The sequence below is a fragment of the Colias philodice genome, chromosome 27 (genome assembly GCF_061535455.1).
Source record: "Colias philodice isolate Cphi_HAF_F1 chromosome 27, ilColPhil1 Martin Lab GWU primary, whole genome shotgun sequence".
Taxonomy (NCBI): domain Eukaryota; kingdom Metazoa; phylum Arthropoda; class Insecta; order Lepidoptera; family Pieridae; genus Colias; species Colias philodice.
The window spans coordinates 3,521,839-3,541,508 of NC_143112.1; the positions used below are offsets into that span (position 1 = coordinate 3,521,839).

Below are 19,670 nucleotides of genomic sequence, written 5' to 3' on the forward strand. Positions count from 1 at the left end.
AAGGTTTACCTTTCCACCCATGAACTCATAGTAAATAAACAATTAACATTTAAATTTAAAACAAAGACACCAAAATGAATTAGCATATAGATTGTATTTTTTAATTACTTCAATCATTGTAGCATAATTGCTTTTATAATGGCATAACATATATATTACCAGTATTGGAAATAATTTGTCCTTAGAAACACTAGTGCATAGACTCAGAATATATTTCTTTTGAAAAATGTCAAAACAATTTGAAACATACATTCTAAATGGAGTAACAGTAAATGATGTAGCTAAAAAAATTATAACAAGTGGTGAACAGACAGGAGCCTTCTTTCTTCAAGATTTAGATGACGCTTATCAAAGAATTGAATATTTTAAAAGAAAAATGCCAAGAGTTCAAATATTTTATGGTATGTATTAATCTGGTTTAAATTATTTACATAATACTAAAAATTTGGTTTAAATTATTTGACGACGCGGTTGGCGCAGTGGTAAAGTAACTGCCTACTGAGCCGACGGTCCCGGGTTCGATCCCCGGTCAGGGCAAATATTTGTGTGATGAACTCAATTATTTGTTCTTGGGTCTGGGTGTTAGGTATTATCTATATATGTATTTATTAAATATTATATTTATCGTCGCCTAGTACCCACAACACAAGCCTTAATTGAGCTTACTGTGGGACTAGGTCGATTTGTGTAATAATGTCCTATAATATTTATTTATTTATTTATTTAATACAGGTACATAGGTAATTACATTTTATCTGGATCTCACAAATTTGAAATTTAACTTCACGGTCTACCTACTAACTTCTAACAATCTGTATACCTTCCTCTTGAATCACTCTATCTATTAAAAAAACCGCACCCTAATCCGGTGCATAGTTTTAAAGAAGCACACAAAGTAACAGACAAACAACAGAAAGCGACTTCGTTTTATAAAAACTATATTATGTAGAATTGCAATATAATCTGATGAAAATACACATTTACAATTGCTAGCTGTGCCCTACGGTTTTACTCGCATTACTCCACTCCAATTGGTCTTAACATGATGATACATAGCCTATAATTATAGCCTTCCTCGATATAAATGAACTATCTAACAGTAAAAGATTTTTTCAAATCTTACGGTTCCGGAGTTTAGCGCCTTCAATGCCAACAAAAAAACTCTTCAGTTTTATAATATTAGGATAGATTTTTTGTAAATTTACAGCAATCAAATCAAACGATAACATAGCTCTATTGAAGTTAGTAGCAGCCCTAGGATTGGGTTTTGACTGTGCTACGCCGGGAGAGCTGTACAAAGTCTTGAAGCTTAATGTGGATCCACGGTATGTTATTATATTATTTACTCATTAAAAAAAATTATAATGCTAATGCCAATGAAAAATAACTAGTTAATGTGAGCATACATAGAAAGCCATCGAGAATAGGGGAGAAGGAACGATTGGTAATTTTACCTGTTCAATGATATTGTGGCAATAATTATCGGACTTTTATCAAAAAGATAGTATATTATTGACGTGACAACGTCTTATAATTCGATAGAGCCGGTTGCACGCACGAAAAAAACATGACTCATGCGGCGTTACCTCGCTCTGAGGCGTTCCATGTAAGGCTTGAAGTGCAAGCGAGAGCGCGGAACGAGCGACAAAGAAGCACAATCGGACGTTGTCACGTTCAACTATCGTCAGTAAACCGACTTTACAGACAACCAATTTTTTTTATGACTATTTGTCGACTTCTTTATACTACGGAACAGTTATTTAGTCATGCGAAATTCCTGATTTCTGGTACGGACGGAATAATTCAATACTTTACTCAGTATTCCATATTAAATACAGGTCAGTATTACAATACATTTAAAAATATATACTAATATTAAAATAATAATTTTATTTTCTAGAAGTATCATATTCGCGTCACCCCTCAAACATCCACAATGGATGACGTATGCTAAAAAATGTGGAATTAAATACGCTACATTCGATTCTTCTTTCGAGCTGAAAAAAACGAAACAATATTGGCCTGACGCAAGGTAAATCAAATTGCCGGAATAAGTAATATGAATAGTTTTTAATTATTTCTTAATTAACACAAGACGTGTTAAATTAGTCTATCAATCCATGTAATCTTCTATAATATAAAAATGAATCCCAAAATGTGTTGGTAAGCGCATAACTTGAGAACGGCTGAACCGATTTCGATAATTCTTTTTTTATTATATTCCTTGAAGTACGCGGATGGTTCTTATGTAGAGAAAACGTAAATATGTACCACGGGCGAAGCCGGGGCGGACCGCTAGTCTTATATATAAAAATGAATCGCAAAATGTGTTGGTAAGCGCATAAGTCGAGAACGGCTGAACCGATTTCGATAATTCTTTTTTTATTATATTCCTTGAAGTACGCGGATGGTTCTTATGTAGAGAAAACGTAAATATGTACCACGGGCGAAGCCGGGGCGGACCGCTAGTCTTATATATAAAAATGAATCGCAAAATGTGTTGGTAAGCGCATAAGTCGAGAACGGCTGAACCGATTTCGATAATTCTTTTTTTATTATATTCCTTGAAGTACGAGGATGGTTCTTATGTAGAGAAAACGTAAACATGTGCCACAGGCGAAGCCGGGGCGGACCGCTAGTACTTAATGAATAAATTCAATAAAATTGTGAACGAATTCATAGAATTATTTTAAAAAATACTCAAAAGTCTATTCAAACTAATTTTAACATAACGAATCTACAAAAGAAAAACTTTAGTCAGCGTCAAGCTGCTTCTCCTTTCCCTAGGTCTAAGCAGATAAAAATTTACAATACAAATTATATTTATATTATATTATTTATATGAAATGACAAGTTGTATATATATTACCTATAACCTACGTATATATATAGAGTTGTGACTTACGATAGTAAGAACTTCATAATAACAATTATTTTATACATGACTTGAATTTTCAGGCTTTTAATAAGAATAAAAGTGGATAGTGACAGTGTATACCGTTTGGGTGATAAATTCGGATGCGACTATGAAACAGAGGCAATCGATCTTTTGGATGAAGCCGCTAGACTTGGTATTAAGGTAAGCGTTCCATTTGATTTTATTATATAAATAAATATACAGGGTGTCCCACTGTTCGTATACTAAGCTCAAAGGAGGTTATAGCTTTGCATACGCTGAGTACGTAAAAAATAATTAAAAAATTCCAGACGCATTTTTTTTTCAAATAGATGAATTCTTAAAACTCTATGTGTACACCCATAACAAGCGAGCCGCCCAACTTTGCCACCAGCACGTGAGCTATCGTTTAAGATTATGTTTTCACAGATAAAATGCTCATATTAGAGAAGCGGTATATGCCGGCTGCGCGAAGCTAGAGAAGAAAACATGGATTTTCAGGAAAAATTTAGCATAAAATTTTGGACGTAATTTTTTTTTTAAGTATTTTTTACGTGATCAGTATATGCAAAACTACAAGTTCCTTCGCGCTTAGTATACCAAGAGCGGGACACCCTGTATATACTACAATATTCCCATTCACCTATATTACGCACACTGGAAGAGTAATTTCTTATTTCTTATGTCTTCAGTAATATAAAACATTTCTGATTTCTGATAATATTTAATCAATTGCATGATTATTTCATAGCTACATACTACAATCTTAGCTTAGGCATATCCCTACTATTATAATATTATAAATGCGAAAGTAACACTGTCTGTCTGTCTGTTACGCTTTCCCGCTTAAACCTTTCAACCGATTTTGATGAAATTTGACACAGACAATCTTAAGACCCTGGGAAAGAACATAGGCTACCTTTTATTGCGAAATATATACCTCGCGCGAAGCCGGGGCAGACCGCTAGTACTTAATAAGTTAAAGCTAGTTTAGGTATACCGTTATACTTTGAATAACCTATACAAAGTAAAAGCTGGCAAGAAACTTTGTGCTTACTCTTTTCAAATGTGTAAAATTGAAACAACACAATAACAAAAGTCTTTCTAAAAACCATTTCTAATACTTTTATAAGACAATGAGCGACGTAATAAGATTATATTCAGTTTTGACTATTTCAGTCTAAAAAAACAATTATCCTAACAACAATATTTCAGGTGGTCGGAGTCGCCTTCCACGTCGGCAGTGTCTGCTTTTCATCCGACAGTCACGTCCATGGGCTTCGAATGGCGAGATCACTGTTTGATTATGAAGCTAAACATGGCAGACAAATGAGTATTGTGGATATAGGCGGTGGGTTTCTTAGTGAAAATACTACAGATATTGATGAGGTTTGTTTTTATAATAGCCTTCCTCAATAAATATAGCTCAATTAACTAACACCGAAAGAACTTTTCAAATCGGACCAGTAGTTCCTGAGATTAGCGCGTTCAAACAAATAAACTATTCAGCTTTATAATATAAGTAGGTATAGATGGTAACTAACCATCTCTGTCGATGAACAAAAGTAGAAATAATGCAGGATTTTTGTAAATTATATTAAAGGGATAGAGAAAGTATCGATGCCAGAAAAATGAAAATAGACTATGTGCGAGAAAATGAATTGTATAGGATGTTATGGAACTTGACACTTGTTAAATACCAGTTGGGATAAAGAATAATACATAATAAATATTTTCAGGACAATTTTCACACAAGGCACAATCTGATCCCATACTAAGCTTTCGCTTGTGTTATGGAAACCAGATGGCTGATAAACATACTTACATAGATAAATAACACCCAGATACAGAACAAACATCTATCTATGTTCATCACACAAATATTTGCCCCGGGTGGGAATCGAACCCACGACCTCTGGCTTGAAAGGCAGGGCCACTACCAACCAAGCCAACCGGTCAGTCAGTAATTATTATAATATGATTACCTAGCGAACCTGGTAAAAATTATCCTATATAACGAAAGAACATCAGATTATAATCTATTTTTATCGACTTCTTCGACTACGATTTTGATCGAAATTCTTTTGTATTTAACTATTCTATTTTCATGTTTTACAAGCTTTCATACATTTTTTTAAGTGTGTTTCTCCACTTAAAAAAAATGTATGGCATAGATACCCACGACCTCCGGGGAAGGAGCCGTGGGTTATGTCGGATGCCTACTGACCAAAACCCCACTGTGTTCCGTCAAGCCGCATCAACGACAGGGACACGGGTATAGGTAGAATTCGTCCGTGACCAAGCTTTCATACCTGATGATCTTTGATTCAATTTCCTAGTCTTTATACTCACTTCTTGCTTAAATGTTTCACAGGTATCCCGTCTAGTAAATACTGCGTTAGAAGAATACTTCCCTGACAAAAGTGTGCAAATCACAGCAGAACCTGGACGATACATTAGCGATTCTTCGATGGTGCTATATAGCAGTATTAACGCAGTTAGAAGGGTATGTTATACAATATTATTAGCACCATTGAGGTATTATTATAGAGAGGACACCACGAACAAAATCGCGGCGCGCGGTGGCGAGGGGGGGGAGTGAGTCACACACTTTGTAGATATTCTGCCTCTTATTACTTATAAATTAAAACCAATCAATGTAACAAATAAATATTGTTTGTCTTATAAAAAAATAGGAATAAACTTATCAATTAAAACCAATTAATGTAACAAATAAATATTGGTTTGAGACGATTGACTCTAACTCGTGTTACAAATAGTGTAGTAGCGATCTCCTCTCTAGTACGTAGTACATAGTAACTCAATGATTAGCACGATGTTTTTCTTCACGATGTCATTCATGATTGAATGATGCAAAACTTTGCTTGGCTAGTTACCCCGTGAAATTACAATGTCACTAAAACTAGGCCGTTAAATTGTAAGAAATTAATTGAACTGACAATGTACACTTACAATTAAATAATACAATGTAATAATAATAATAAATGTTAGTGAAATTGTTACATCACGATTTGGCAATATAATGGTTTTTAAATTGGTTTAGTCACATAATTTTTCAGTTTACTCATTACAAAATTACATCACTACATAGTATAAAACAAAGTCGCTTTCTCTGTCCCTATGTCCCTGTGTATGCTTAAATCTTTAAAACTACGCAACGGATTAGGATGCGGTTTTTTTTAATAGATAAAGTGATTCAAGAGGAAGGTTTTAGTATATAATTTATTATGTTTTAGACAAAGCGGGCGAAGCCGCGGGCGGAACGCTAGTTATATTATAAACGCGAAAGTCTGTAAGGATGGATGTATAAATTGTATATTTATTACTCTTTCGCGTAAAAACGAATGGGCCGATTTTAATGAAACTTTACACATACTTAAGCTATAGAAATACTTGGTTTTGCAAGTGGGTTCGTCTGCCGGTGAAACTGTAACTAAACTCTAGTAACACCTAGTACATAAACAAAGCCAAGTTTCAGATGATTTAGTAACGAACATTGTGACATGAGGATTTCTTAATTTATATGGGGAAAACAAGCCAATTTTTAACCAACTAGCTTTCTGCCCGCGGCTTCGCCCGCTTTGTCTAAAACATAATAAATTATATACTAAAACCTTCCTCTTGGAAAACCGCATCAAAATCCGTTGCGTAGTTTCTAAGATTTAAGCATACAAAGGGACATAGGGACAGAGAAAGCGACTTTGTTTTATACTATGTAGTGATGATGATATAAGTGGATCATTAATATAATAAAGTCCAAATTAACTTTAACATTGTACGTCATTTTATTATTCAAATTCAGGAGACAAACAAAATAGGTGTATGAATAAATTCACAATGTAATACTGCATTCAGCTACATTAAAAAATATTATGCTACTAGTGGTCCGCCCCGGCTTCGCCCGTGGTACATATTTCGCAATAAAAGGTACTAATGTTCTTTCTCAGGGTCTAAAGATTATCTGTGCCAAATTTCATCAAAATCGGTCCAGTAGTTTATGCGTGAAAACCATACATACATATGTATGGTGGATGATGATCTAATGTATGGTATGTATGTACATATATACATACATACAAACCTTTCCTCTTTATAATATTAGTAAAGATAAATGTTTTATACTATCAGATCATGATAATTTTTCTTTTTTTTCACAGGTTGATAGAAATGGTGAAAAAATAAACATGCTGTACATAAACGATGGTATATACGGCACACTCCGTTGCGCAGAGGTTTGGCAGACAGTTCATAAGTTTGCAGTAAGTGAACATTACTAGCCTTATTTATACATGGTGTTGTTTTTTGTTGTTGTTTATTTTTTTGTATTATTGTTAAATTTACTAAAGCAAACATTGGTTGATACACAAATAAAACAATTGTGTAAAGTACAAACTTATAGGTATTTTATTGTCCATTGTGATCTCTTTTAAATTTTAAAATAGTAAAATAAACTTTAGTAAATGGAATAAATAGTCTTAATTGTAGTAAGTATATGTTTTCAACAAATAAAATAAATTAACATACACAAATTGTTAAAATTCTCCGATCAACAGTCCATGTAAACAGGATATTATGCATTCAGTTAAATAATCCCTACTAATATTATAAATGCGAAAGTAACTCTGTCTGTCTGTCTGTTACGCTTTCCCGCTTAAACCTCTCAACTGATTTTGATGAAATTTGGTACAGACAATCTTTAAACCCTGAGAAAGAACATAGGCTACCTTTTATCAAAACACCACGCGGGCGAAGCCGCGGGCGGAAGCTAGTAATTAATAAATTGTAAAAAGTCTATAATAAAAGTAACAAAAAACTTAATCAATCTTTACTTTACATTCCAGAGAAACACAATAGAAAACAACGAGGAAGTATACAAAACGATCATATGGGGCAATAGCCTAGATTCCTCTGACCAAGTGCTATCTGAAAATAAGATATATTTGCCCCAATGTACCACCCAGGATTGGCTCGTTTTTCCCATAAGAGGAGCTTATTCCCATGTCTTTGGGTCGACTTTCGCGTGCACCAATCTACCGCAAATAAGACCTGTTATATCTAAGGAACTGTGGTGAGTTTTAGATAGGTTGCTGGGAAATGTGTTTACATATAAGTAAGAGATTAAAAATATGTAACTGCCCTACAAAAGAAGAATTTTAAAACTAACTGGAGCTTGACGTTGTTTCCTTCGATCTTTTTAAAGAAATCGAATGCATTTCTAATCTTTCTTTCCTTTTTGTATATTTTTTCTTTAATCACTGAGCTTTAAACTTTGATATTGTATGTTAATAATGTGATTGCATTAATCTGTCTCTACTCAAGTAATCGCGATATAATGTAAAATCTCATATTTATTTATATGGAGCTAATAAGACATCTGTTTTACTAATAAATTTTATTTACCTTACTTTTGAAGTAAAAACTTCTTTAGTGGCGTTGAGCACTTTTTCTGTAATGAGTATAAAATCTTAAACTCGCGTCAGGACACGTGACCTGATCGAAAAAGCGTAAGACGGATACCATTCCAAAATATCAAACATGCTCAACGTTAATAATCAAGTTTTCACTTCTGCCGGCACTCCCGGAGTGTAACCCGTCTTTTTTTTTTATTTCATGCCATATTGAGACATCTATACCTAATAGTTTCCATCGAAAATAATTACCCATTGTATCAAGTATACTGCACTGTGTTATGTTTTCAGGAAAAAAGTAAAGAACAGTGATGTTTACGAGCCAGAGGACTTCATTGAAAATCCAGACATTTCGGTGCCATTTCCCTCCAACATCCCTGAAGTAATTAATGTCCAAAACCATTTAAAATCAAATGTACTGTTAAAATCATAGTTTAATTTTAGTAATAATTTTATATTTTCGACACTGTTGAATAAATTACGGGTTACATTTAACCATTTTATACATGGTTGCGTTTGTTTTTGTTATAATAATATTATGTTAATAAAATATTAATATGAATGACGTTGTATCATTTTTTCTGCTTCCGATATATTAGTGACGACGCGGTTGGCGCAGTGGTAAAGTATCCCTACCGTAGTCGGCCTACTGAGCCGACGGTCCCGGGTTCGATCCCCGGTCAGGGCAAATATTTGTGTGATGAACTCAATTATTTGTTCTTGGGTCTGGGTGTTATTATCTATATATTATGTATTTATAATATTATATTTATCGTCGCCTAGTACCCACAACACAAGCCTTAATTGAGCTAACTGTGGGACTAGGTTGATTTGTGTAATAATGTCCTATAATATTTATTTTATTTATTTATTTATTTATTATTAAATCTGTTCACCGTCTTAACAATATTATGCCTAGATAATATATGCATACATCATATTATTGTGTATATTAAAGTAAAATATTAATTTAACATCAAATTATATAATAGAGTGCGATCATAACCACATCCATTCTCACCATATTATCTTATACCAGCTGTACCCCGCGGTTTTACCCCCTTTGCTCCGCTCCTGTTGGTCTCAGCGTGATGATATATAGCCGTCCTCGGTACATGGGCTACCTAATACCGAAATAATTTTTAAAATCGCACCAGTAGTTCCTGAGATTAGCGCGTTCAAACAAAGAAACTCTTCAGCTATACCTTTAATATTAGTATAGATTTATATGTATATTATCTTTATTATTTTGATTGGTTATCTCAATATATCTTAAAAACATATTTACTCTCATTTAACAAGCAATACATTTTAAAGATACAGGGTGTGAAAAACATCCCGGTTCATTTCAACACCCTGTATATCTAAAACTACCCTACAGCTTCTATGACAAGTTCTGTACTTTAGCACGCGACCAATTAGTGTACAAGTGTTATTGATTTTGCGACTTACTGCATTGCTTTTGCGGATTTCGTAGTTTTAGATTTTTGTATTTATTCGTAGAGGATTAGTTGTAAAGTTAAGCTTTAATATTAGCGAATAGTTTGGACTTTAAATCATCTCAATGGTTTGACTATTGTCCAGACAAAAAATAACTGTTTGCCGAAGTCGGAATATTTGCAATCAAATAGAAAATAATATGATACCTAGAGACATCTTGAGAGTAGAAATCTAATAATCTCGAGACATAAAAATAACTAGCTGTGCTCCGCGGTTTTACCCAAAGTGCTCCGCTCCTGTTGGTCTTAGCGAGATGATATAATATAGCCTTATATATAATATAGCCTTCCTCGATAACTAAAAGGGCTATCTAACACCGAAAGAATTTTTCAAATCGGACCAGTAGTTTCCGAGATTAGCGCGTTCAAACAAACAAACAAACTCTTCAGCTTTATAATATTAGTATAGATAAGTAGGTATAAGTATAGATTACATAAAATCCTTCCATTTTATTGTAAAATAAAGGATTACAAAGAAACACACTTTCGCATTTATAACAATTGTAACGATAACAAATATCTTCTTAATTTCAATCATTTTTAATCTTAACATTAGAAGCCATATCAATGCACAAAGCCAGTATACACAATAGGTATGTAAATTCAAGTGGACTCCAATCAATGTACACCTTGCTTAATTGGTCACGCGTAAACTTGAAGGGGATTCGCTTTCAAATGTTTTGATCTTGATACTTGAGTTTGAGGGTAAGATGAGTAGAGTGGAAAATTTGGTTTTCGTTCCGTATTACACAGTTCGTAGTATTTATATTTGTATAGATTAGATGAGATTTATTTAATAGATGATATTGCTTATGCATGTTATCGAAGAATTTATTCATGTTTGAAAATAAGGAGTCATTTTTTACGGCGATATAAATAAAGGAAAGTGGTGTAATCATATCTGGCTAAAGAAAAACTGAATTTCATTTTAATGATTTTTAATTTGTCGGTGAATTAAACTGTTTAAATTTGAAGCGATTACAAAGCCTACCTCCTACCTCTACTCTTATCACTTGGGGTAAGAAAGTACATGTTTTTCGATTCTCGAGTATTATGTAAAACAAGTAAGATGTATACACACAAAATTTCATGTGACACAATAAATATTAGTATAGATATTAACATTAAAGTTAATCAAAACTAGATCCTATACCAGCTGCAGTACCTAATCACACAGTACTCAGAGATGCACAAATTATTCATATGATTCCTTGATGAAATATTAATTATTCCATGGAGTTTCCTTTTGTTGTCTGTCTGTATGTGTGTGAGAAATCGATTGAATATTTCATTGTTTGAGTTTAGCATAAAATAATATATTAAACGACATTATTAGAAAGATAAATTTATAAGCAAAGGTAAATAATATTTCGTAGGTTTGTCAATCTATCGAATATTTGATTTTTCAGTATTATTATAGTAGACCTTATTAAATAAAATAATAAGTAAATGAAAAATAATAGTATATAAGTTAATATCAAAAAGGATCACAACTAAACATTAAATTATTCTTTTAACCCGCTGAAGTAACGAAAAAGTGCTGTTTCTATTAAAAGTAACTAATATTTCTTAACAATATATCTTTTCATTTTAATGGTTTTTATTATTGTATCGTTAAGAGCAATTTAACAGTAAGATGTACGCAATTTCGTGAACCATATTAATTTATGACGTAGTTTATTTTGATTTGTGTATTGTAATCATAACATTTCTGTTTTGTTTCCAATAAAATGAATCACATTAAATAAACGATTTTCTTCTGCTGTAATAAAGTAAATAGGAATATAATAAATGACGTAACAATATCTTTATTTTTCAAGAAGATGTTAGTATGTGTTAATTTTGGCAAACAGGTATACAAACCATTGAATATAAACGGTATAGTATTTGGGAATTTAAATATGGAGATACGATAGGCCGAGAGATACTGACAGAAAATATTGGGTCATTTGTACCAGTATGGCGGTTCTTCACAGGTCTTCAGTACGCAATGAAAAAAGAAAAAAGATTGTCATGGTTTGCGTATTTTTCCTTAGGAAGGCATCTGCGTTATACATAAAGAAAAGAGGTTATCACTACATAGTATAAAGTCACGCGTCTTTATGTATGTATGCTTAAATCTTTAAAAGTATACAACGGATTTTAATGCAATTTTTTTAATAGTAAAGTGATTCAAAAGAAAGGTTTTTGTAAAAGTATATATATAATTTATATTATATTTAAGATAAAGCAGGCGAAGCCATGTACAAAAGAATAGCGGTTGAAAATATAATTAGATACATTTTCAATTACCTTTAAAATATTTTATTAAAAGTAATTTAAATAGTAATAATACTGACTTAATCTTAACCCTTAAGCCCAGGAAAATATCACAAAATCACTCCCAAAGTAATAACCACAAACCGTACCTAGACATCAATAAAACCAGGTAACAGTTTGAAAAACGATCAGCCCTAACCGTTCAACCAGCGCTTAAAATTAATGACGTAACCATTGGACAAAGTCCTAGTGATCCGTGGACCATTACTATCCGTCAGATCACCATCTAAATCTGGAACCCAGCTCGTGGATAGATAGGGCCGTAGTAACTGAACTCGTAACAAAAAATATGGTCGCAATTTATTTTGGGTGGGTGTAAGAGAGAGACGCTGGCGGGTTAGAACTATTCAGTTTTTGTAGCGAGAAATAAAGTACAAAAATGCTCGATGGGTTTTTGTTTCTTAGGTAGAGATAGATAGATAGATAATACTTTATTGTACACACAGAAATTAACATAAAATACAGAAACAGTTAGACTATCAATTATAGGTAGATGCGAATTGAAGCGTGAGTTTCTTGTTAAATCAACCAACTGTGTTCGAAACGTCAAATTGAATGATAGGTACTACACATAAACTTTGTTAAATCTGCTATTATTAGTCTAAATGTAAAAATATTTCCGTTAAATTTAACGATGCTTGTACTTAAATTATATTTATCGAATCCGGTCTTCTTTAATGTAAACATAGGTTCACGTTATATCCTAGAAATTGATGCCGAAAAAACGGTTGATGCATGGAAATAATATCATTTTAGTTTTATACAAAATTGTCTGAACAGTGTATGCTCTACTTTTATGTATTACTCCTTGAAATGGCATAGTTTTAAATTCAGTTTGCCCTATTCTTTACATTTCATAACGAATTCATGCCTTCTTCTTTCCACCTATCTACAATATTTGTATCTTATATTTTTCCGCTTAATCTTATGACTTGAGTAGCGGGAAATCCGGGAAGGGTAGCGAACAATCTCGGAGGTCGGCCAGTATTTTATTTGATTACCTGTCACTTGACTGGATTATGGCGTGTGTTTTACACAATGGCCCCTTGATTGATTGGAGCGAAATGTAGGGCCCTCTTCACAATGGGCAGCGTTGGCCCAACAAATGATCGTCGATGTTTGCTGCCGTTACGATTATGAATAAACATCTACAATGACGGCCGATCATAGATATTTAGATCCTCTACAGTCTACACTATCGTTATTGCCTCTACTCGCCCAACGCTGCCCATTGTGAAGAGGGCCCATAACACAATAGTCCCTTGATTGATTGAAGCGAAATCTTCTCGTATTGCCACTGAATGTCTTTTAACTGTTTGTTGAACAGCTTCATTGACGAGTTGGGGATGATGACGTCATAAATCGGGGGACGTAATAAAAAGGTAAGATGGATAGTTTTTGTAGTGATTTTAAATTTGTTTAGGTAAATTCATGAGATGAACTCATGTGGAATTTATCATAAACGTTGTTTTTGCTTTTGCTTTCGTTGTTTTTATCCAATTTTAATTCAGTATTTCGTTGGTTAAGATACGTAGGTATATACTTAATTTTCTGTTCAACGAGGTTCAGCGATGTTATTTTTACCAAGGTCACAATAACGCCGAGAGCTTCTGAAATGTACCTAATACATGTTTCCTATTATATTTCTTGAATCATAAATTAATATAGGGTACAAAAGAATCTAATAAATCCCAGTTAAATCCAACAAAACCTTGAAGATAACAAGTACCATTCGAAACTCTAAGGTCAAATGCGTAAATAAAAATATATAATCGCAAAGGAAGAGAGACACTCAAATTAAACAAGCAATGCTCTAAAAACCAGTGGATTTGGGTGAATAAATAGGCAGCCAAGTCAAAGAAGGATGTGTAGCGATACGTCAGAAGGGACGGCCTGATAAAGTTAGTGAGGGGATAGCGTTATCGATAAAAGAGAAATTTGTGAAATGTCAGGACAGTTGATAGGTTTTTGAGTATGGTGAATTTAAATTCAAATTCAAATTATATTTATTTGGAAGAATGTAGTTACAAATTATAGATGTTTAAATTACAATATTATGTGGCTAATAAATACATTCTACCCATCGATTGAGTGTGCAAATATTAAAAAATGCGACGAAATGAGTCTTAAAGGTATCATTATAAACCATTAATTTTAACATAGAAATATTATACAGCTGGGTATCGTAGATATTAAAAGATGATAATATTTCTCATAATTCAAATGAATCCCATACACATTTTTCGATTCAAGCAATTATAAACATCATAAACAATAAACATCCAATAAAATAAACTAATTGGTAACTGATCAGCAATGCTTTAAGTTGAACGCAAATATGTCAGTGAAACTGCTTCGACACTTGATTGGGCAAAGGAGCTAGCGAACGGTAACCGTTTGATGTGGTCTTAACATGCTAACGTGTGTTTTACTTCGATATACGGTGAAATATTGAGGAAATTTAATGCAGTGAGTTTGTATTATTGGTTAACATTTTCATACTTGTTTTTGGAAAATTCGGTGCCCCTTGTGCCAATGTTGCAATGTCTGCAATGCACAATGCCTGTTAATTTAAGTGATCAATTTTCCATTCATTATAAGTACAAATTTAAGACTGATTTAAATACATACACAAAGCAAATAGATAAAAGCATGCAAAGGATTTTTTGAATTAACAAAAATTTGAAAGAAATATACATATTATTAATACTCTTCAAAATACAAACAATACAGTTCACATAAATCAAAAATACTAACATTGTTGAAAATCACAACAGTAATTGCTATTAACAACGTAAATAGTCAATACTTACACATAATGCTTTGAATTGAAGCGATATTGATATATTTAGTTTATAAATTAGCAATTCATTGGGTACATTTGAGCATTGTTGCAATTCCACTTCACTTGCGAATGCCACAATGGGAAATAGCCTACGCACTTTAAATTGTTTACGAGGCTAAATGAGTGTTCATATAATTCCAATGGTATTTGATTGAAAGTTCATAAAATACATTCTTAATTAGCCTACTATTGAAGGAGTCTAAATTAGTGTTTTTATTATTTCTATTGTATTTGATGGATGAAGTAACTCAAGCCAAATTATTATATTTAGGTATATCGGTAACTTAAGTTTTAAAAAATCGTTTTTTTAAACACTTTCCGCGTATTATACTAAAAAAGAGCAAAGTGTCTTGCAATTGTCTAGGCAAAATCAAAATTTTTCATTAATATTTTTTTAAATTAAAAGAAATATCGATAAATATACATACATCACTACGAACAAGGAGAACGCTCTAATTTTATTGGTGGGATTTAGAAAGCTCCGATAATACACAGATTGGGGCTTCTAGCTTATTGAGATTTTTACGATTTAAATTGTAAGAAGGAAAGGAAAATATTACACAGTATAAATCTTATTAAAACACGTATTTATCAGTAGAAGTGGCTCAAGACAATCATTAATTTAATCCTATTTTGTAAGAACTTGCCGACCGATTTCATAAGTTTAGGATGTGTAAGTACTGTTAAACTTATCTGTTAATTAAAATGATATATATCTAATATATAAACACTTAATTGTACACACATAACAAAACAACACACACACAGAGTAATAAGAAGCGGAACAATATAGGCGGCCTTATCGCTAGGAAGCGATATCTTCCATGATAATTAATAAGGTACGTGAATAAGTGTTAAATTATCAGTGAATTTTTCAGGAAGTTCTGAAACGGGTTCTTAGTTTAGTAGGTTACAATATTTTATGCACGAAAATCTTATAAAATATAAAAAATGGCCACTCATATCAATGCTGATAGAGTCACTAAGCGACTGTTTTTCTTTTTTACAACATATCCACTAGTTGCGAAAACAGCTGAAAGTTACCTTAGTCGAACCAAATTCAACTTCATCATCATAATTTAATCATCAGCCCATATACGATCTAACTGGTGATACACGGGCCTCCTACGAGGATACAGGCCATAATCCACTACGCTGGCTAAGTGCGGGTTGGCGGAAGACATATCTCGTCGAACTTTTAATTCTTCGAAATGTTGGTTTATAGTTTAACTAGCTTTCCGCCCGCGGCTTCGCCCGCTTTGTCTAAAACATAATAAGTTATATACTAAAACCTTCCTCTTGAATCACTCTATCTATTAAAAAAAAGCGCATCAAAATCCGTTGCGTAGCTTTAAAGATTTAAGCATACATAGGGACATAGGGACAGAGAAAGCGACTTTGTTCTATACTATATTGTACGTAAGAATTATTTTACATACTCTTTCTTTCTTCTTAAAACACGAAATATAAAAATTAAAGTGTTATGAATTGCTTTTAGTGTCACTTATAACATTTTTATTCATATAACTGACACAAGCTAAACAGAATAAATCCACAAATTCGAAAATAGCTGTAATCTACCTTAGCAACTTAACCAAATTCTACTAACTAAACTATTCGATTATGATAACAAACGATAGCCCGACAATTTAATTAACATTTTATCCCCCAATAATAATGAAAATATTATCTAATTAAAATATTCTCAGTGATAAACAGTTAATCATATTATTATTTACCAAACATGGCACGTACATAGAATTTATATGTCTACGTGACACAATTCTGTGCCTCCAGTGAATAAGGGAGTAAGACGAGTTATTCCCATTGGTTTTTATTGCACCATTGGATTCAGCTCGTCAAAATACACAACATATCAAAAGGTCATATCTCTAGCTGCGTCCTAACCCATTTTTTCGAATGACCCAAACGGTATAAGTAGGGTGTGATTAACGGTATAAGTTACCTTATCCATCATTTTAGGCAATCGCAAAGGAACTATTCGTCTCGAGTCAAAAGTACCCACGAACACAAAGACATATGTGTAGTTATACTTTTTGAATAAAGACTTAATTCATTTTGTTCCATCAGTCCTAACACTATTTTATAGTATAAACACATTTGTGTCATTTTTCTAACATGAGCATAAAGGAACAACTCTTTTAGTGTCATTGGTTCAAGTGACGACATGAGACAGTTTGGCATTAATGCCGTGTTGCTATTGGTCTATTTGAATACTGCACGGAAACAACACACACTATTCCTTATTATTTTTAAATCGTTTTTTCAATAAATCTGCAACAACAAATCTTTATATTTTTTAAAAAAGGTATTTATCAATTAACTTGGGATACTAATATATTTCTATGGAAATTAACTATTTTTCGCAATAGATATTAAAAATACAGTTAACACATTAAGTGCATTTAATGATATTATACTCTTTGTTTATATAAATACAGAACGATAATTGAATCATCTAAAAGAAGCTAACAAAAATGTTAAACTTATATTTTCTTCTTATAATTGGGTAAGTTTTTAAAAAATAACTCGTTTTTAATCTTTTTTTTTTTTTAATTATCTAACTACAATAATCAAGACAATAATACTATAGTCTATAATAGTCGCATAAAAAAAAGTATTTATATAGCGTTTTAGCCACTGTGCTTTGGTAATTTGCCTTTTTTATAGGAAAAAAATCCGCAATATCGATACTTCTTTGGTCCTGCATTTTCGTAAACATTTTATGGATACTCTGGTACCACATATTTTGAAAAAATTGGGCTATTGTCACGTAGAGTCTCTTCAAAGTGCGTGCCACAAGTCGTATTTGCATCCAAGGCAAGTTCAAATCTGTGCTTAATTTTTTCATAAAATCTTTGCGGCTCATTGTATTTTCTTTATTTATCTACATTATTTTGATATTATATGATATAGAAATTGTTAAAATTCTATATCATGCCGTAAAATATCGCCACTGACCAACTATAACTTTTCCTGTATTAACTGAACATACAGGAATATGGTTTTCGGGCTTCTCTTATCTCTTTATAGTGCTTGTATCCTCAATGTATACCACCATGAAATTGTGGCGTTGCCACTTTTATTATCTATATTTTATTATCTGTGGCGTTCCGAAATGGAACGCACTTGATCGAATTTTAAATTGATTCGACGATTAATTTTCACTAGGACAATAGTTAATACGCAAAACGCAATACGCAGTTGATACGTATTTAATACCAATACTCAATGATTGTCTCCTGCTAACCTGTACAGACTAGACTCATTGCGGTAACTGGTGAAACATTGTATAGCATTAACAACATAGTACTGTATTATTGAAAGATCGATTAAAGGTTTATTTTACAATCTACGACTTTCATTATACATGGGTAATAACAAAACCCCATAACATATTCGGTTTTACTCCAGACAACATCTTCAGCCACCCAATCCCCTTGCTTGAAGTCCAAATCCAGCGGAGGACAATAATCGTCATTTACTAAAATTGAAGGCTTTCGTCCTAAGTAGTATAAAAGTTGTCTGGATCCCATTTTATACTCAATCTATAGTATAATACTATAGATATCATGTGAAACGTGACTTTGAAAAAAATTATTCAAATAAATCACAAAATAAAAATTTGAAACAATCTTAAAAGTTACGAAAAGCCCAATAATACGTCAAAATGACGCACAACATCCTCTTTACAACCAAATGGCGGAATTTACCGGGATGAGCCAACTATGTACTGCTAGGTCTCGACGGCTAATAAGTTGGTTCTGGATTTTGCAGCGATTCGATGGTAAATATAGAAGAGTTCATACGTCAAATTTACGTAGATTGGACTTCTAGGGTTAAATGCATAAATACCTAAATGTAGTTTTGTTTTTATTATCTAATAACGATAAAAAAACCCGTTGATTTCATTCGTTTTTCAAGCTACGTGCATAGTTTTTCCACTAAAATGCCTCAATTGAGTCATAAAGTACACAAATTTCAAGCATAATAAGTCACATCATTTCTATAAAACCAAAACTGGCAATAATATAAGTCGTGTTGTGCGATTATGAACATAGTGCATAAGGGCATAAGTCGTTATATTGCAAAGAGTAAAAAAAATATTATGTGAATACATTGAGTTATTCCATGAAGTACTCGTTCATAAGGCCACAACTACAAAAAAACACGAAAAAAGTATATTTATGGGGTTGTTACATTATGTGTTCATATGTAAAACTATAGTATAACATCATATCTTACCCATACAAGCTAAAAATTTTGAATTAATAAAGATTTAGTATTGATATATAGTTTTTTGTCTCTCCTGAAAAGTGCTGTTTTTGAGTTATTCCCTTATTCACTGGAGGCACAGAATTATGGAAATGAAAACGTGGGTCGGCTGTATTTAAAGCGATGAAACTATACATTACCAAGTTTGTTTATAGTTTGTTAAGTTGTTCTTGTGATAAGTGGCAATGGAACGGTTGTAAAATTCTATCAAGACTATGATCATATACGAGGGTTATATAATAGACTAGCGACCGACCACGGCCTCACCCGCTTTGTTTAAACCCAATAAAGGATATACTAAAACCTTCCTCGGGAATTACTCTATCTATAAAAAAAAACCGCATCAAAATCCGTTGCGTAATTTTTAAGATTTAAGCATAGGTACA

The 19,670-nt window shown here is 32.6% G+C and overlaps 1 protein-coding gene and 1 long non-coding RNA gene across 2 annotated transcripts; one reads left to right on the forward strand and one right to left on the reverse strand.

The window, feature by feature from the left end:
- Positions 1–171: 171 nt before the first annotated feature.
- Positions 172–8,815, forward strand: LOC149476553 (ornithine decarboxylase 1-like). The gene is made up of 9 exons (XM_089711793.1): positions 172–401; positions 1,208–1,325; positions 1,901–2,032; positions 2,959–3,079; positions 4,112–4,285; positions 5,271–5,402; positions 7,075–7,176; positions 7,759–7,985; positions 8,617–8,815. Exons 1-9 carry the CDS (start codon positions 227–229, stop codon positions 8,756–8,758), a joined length of 1,323 nt encoding a protein of 440 aa, XP_089567919.1. The 5' UTR covers positions 172–226; the 3' UTR covers positions 8,759–8,815.
- Positions 8,816–17,876: 9,061 nt separating this feature from the next.
- On the reverse strand, positions 17,877–19,183 carry LOC149476554 (uncharacterized). The gene is made up of 2 exons (XR_016317820.1): positions 17,975–19,183; positions 17,877–17,939 (listed from the first exon to the last, which is right to left on the reverse strand). It is a non-coding gene; the product is annotated as an uncharacterized LOC149476554 (long non-coding RNA).
- Positions 19,184–19,670: the final 487 nt, after the last annotated feature.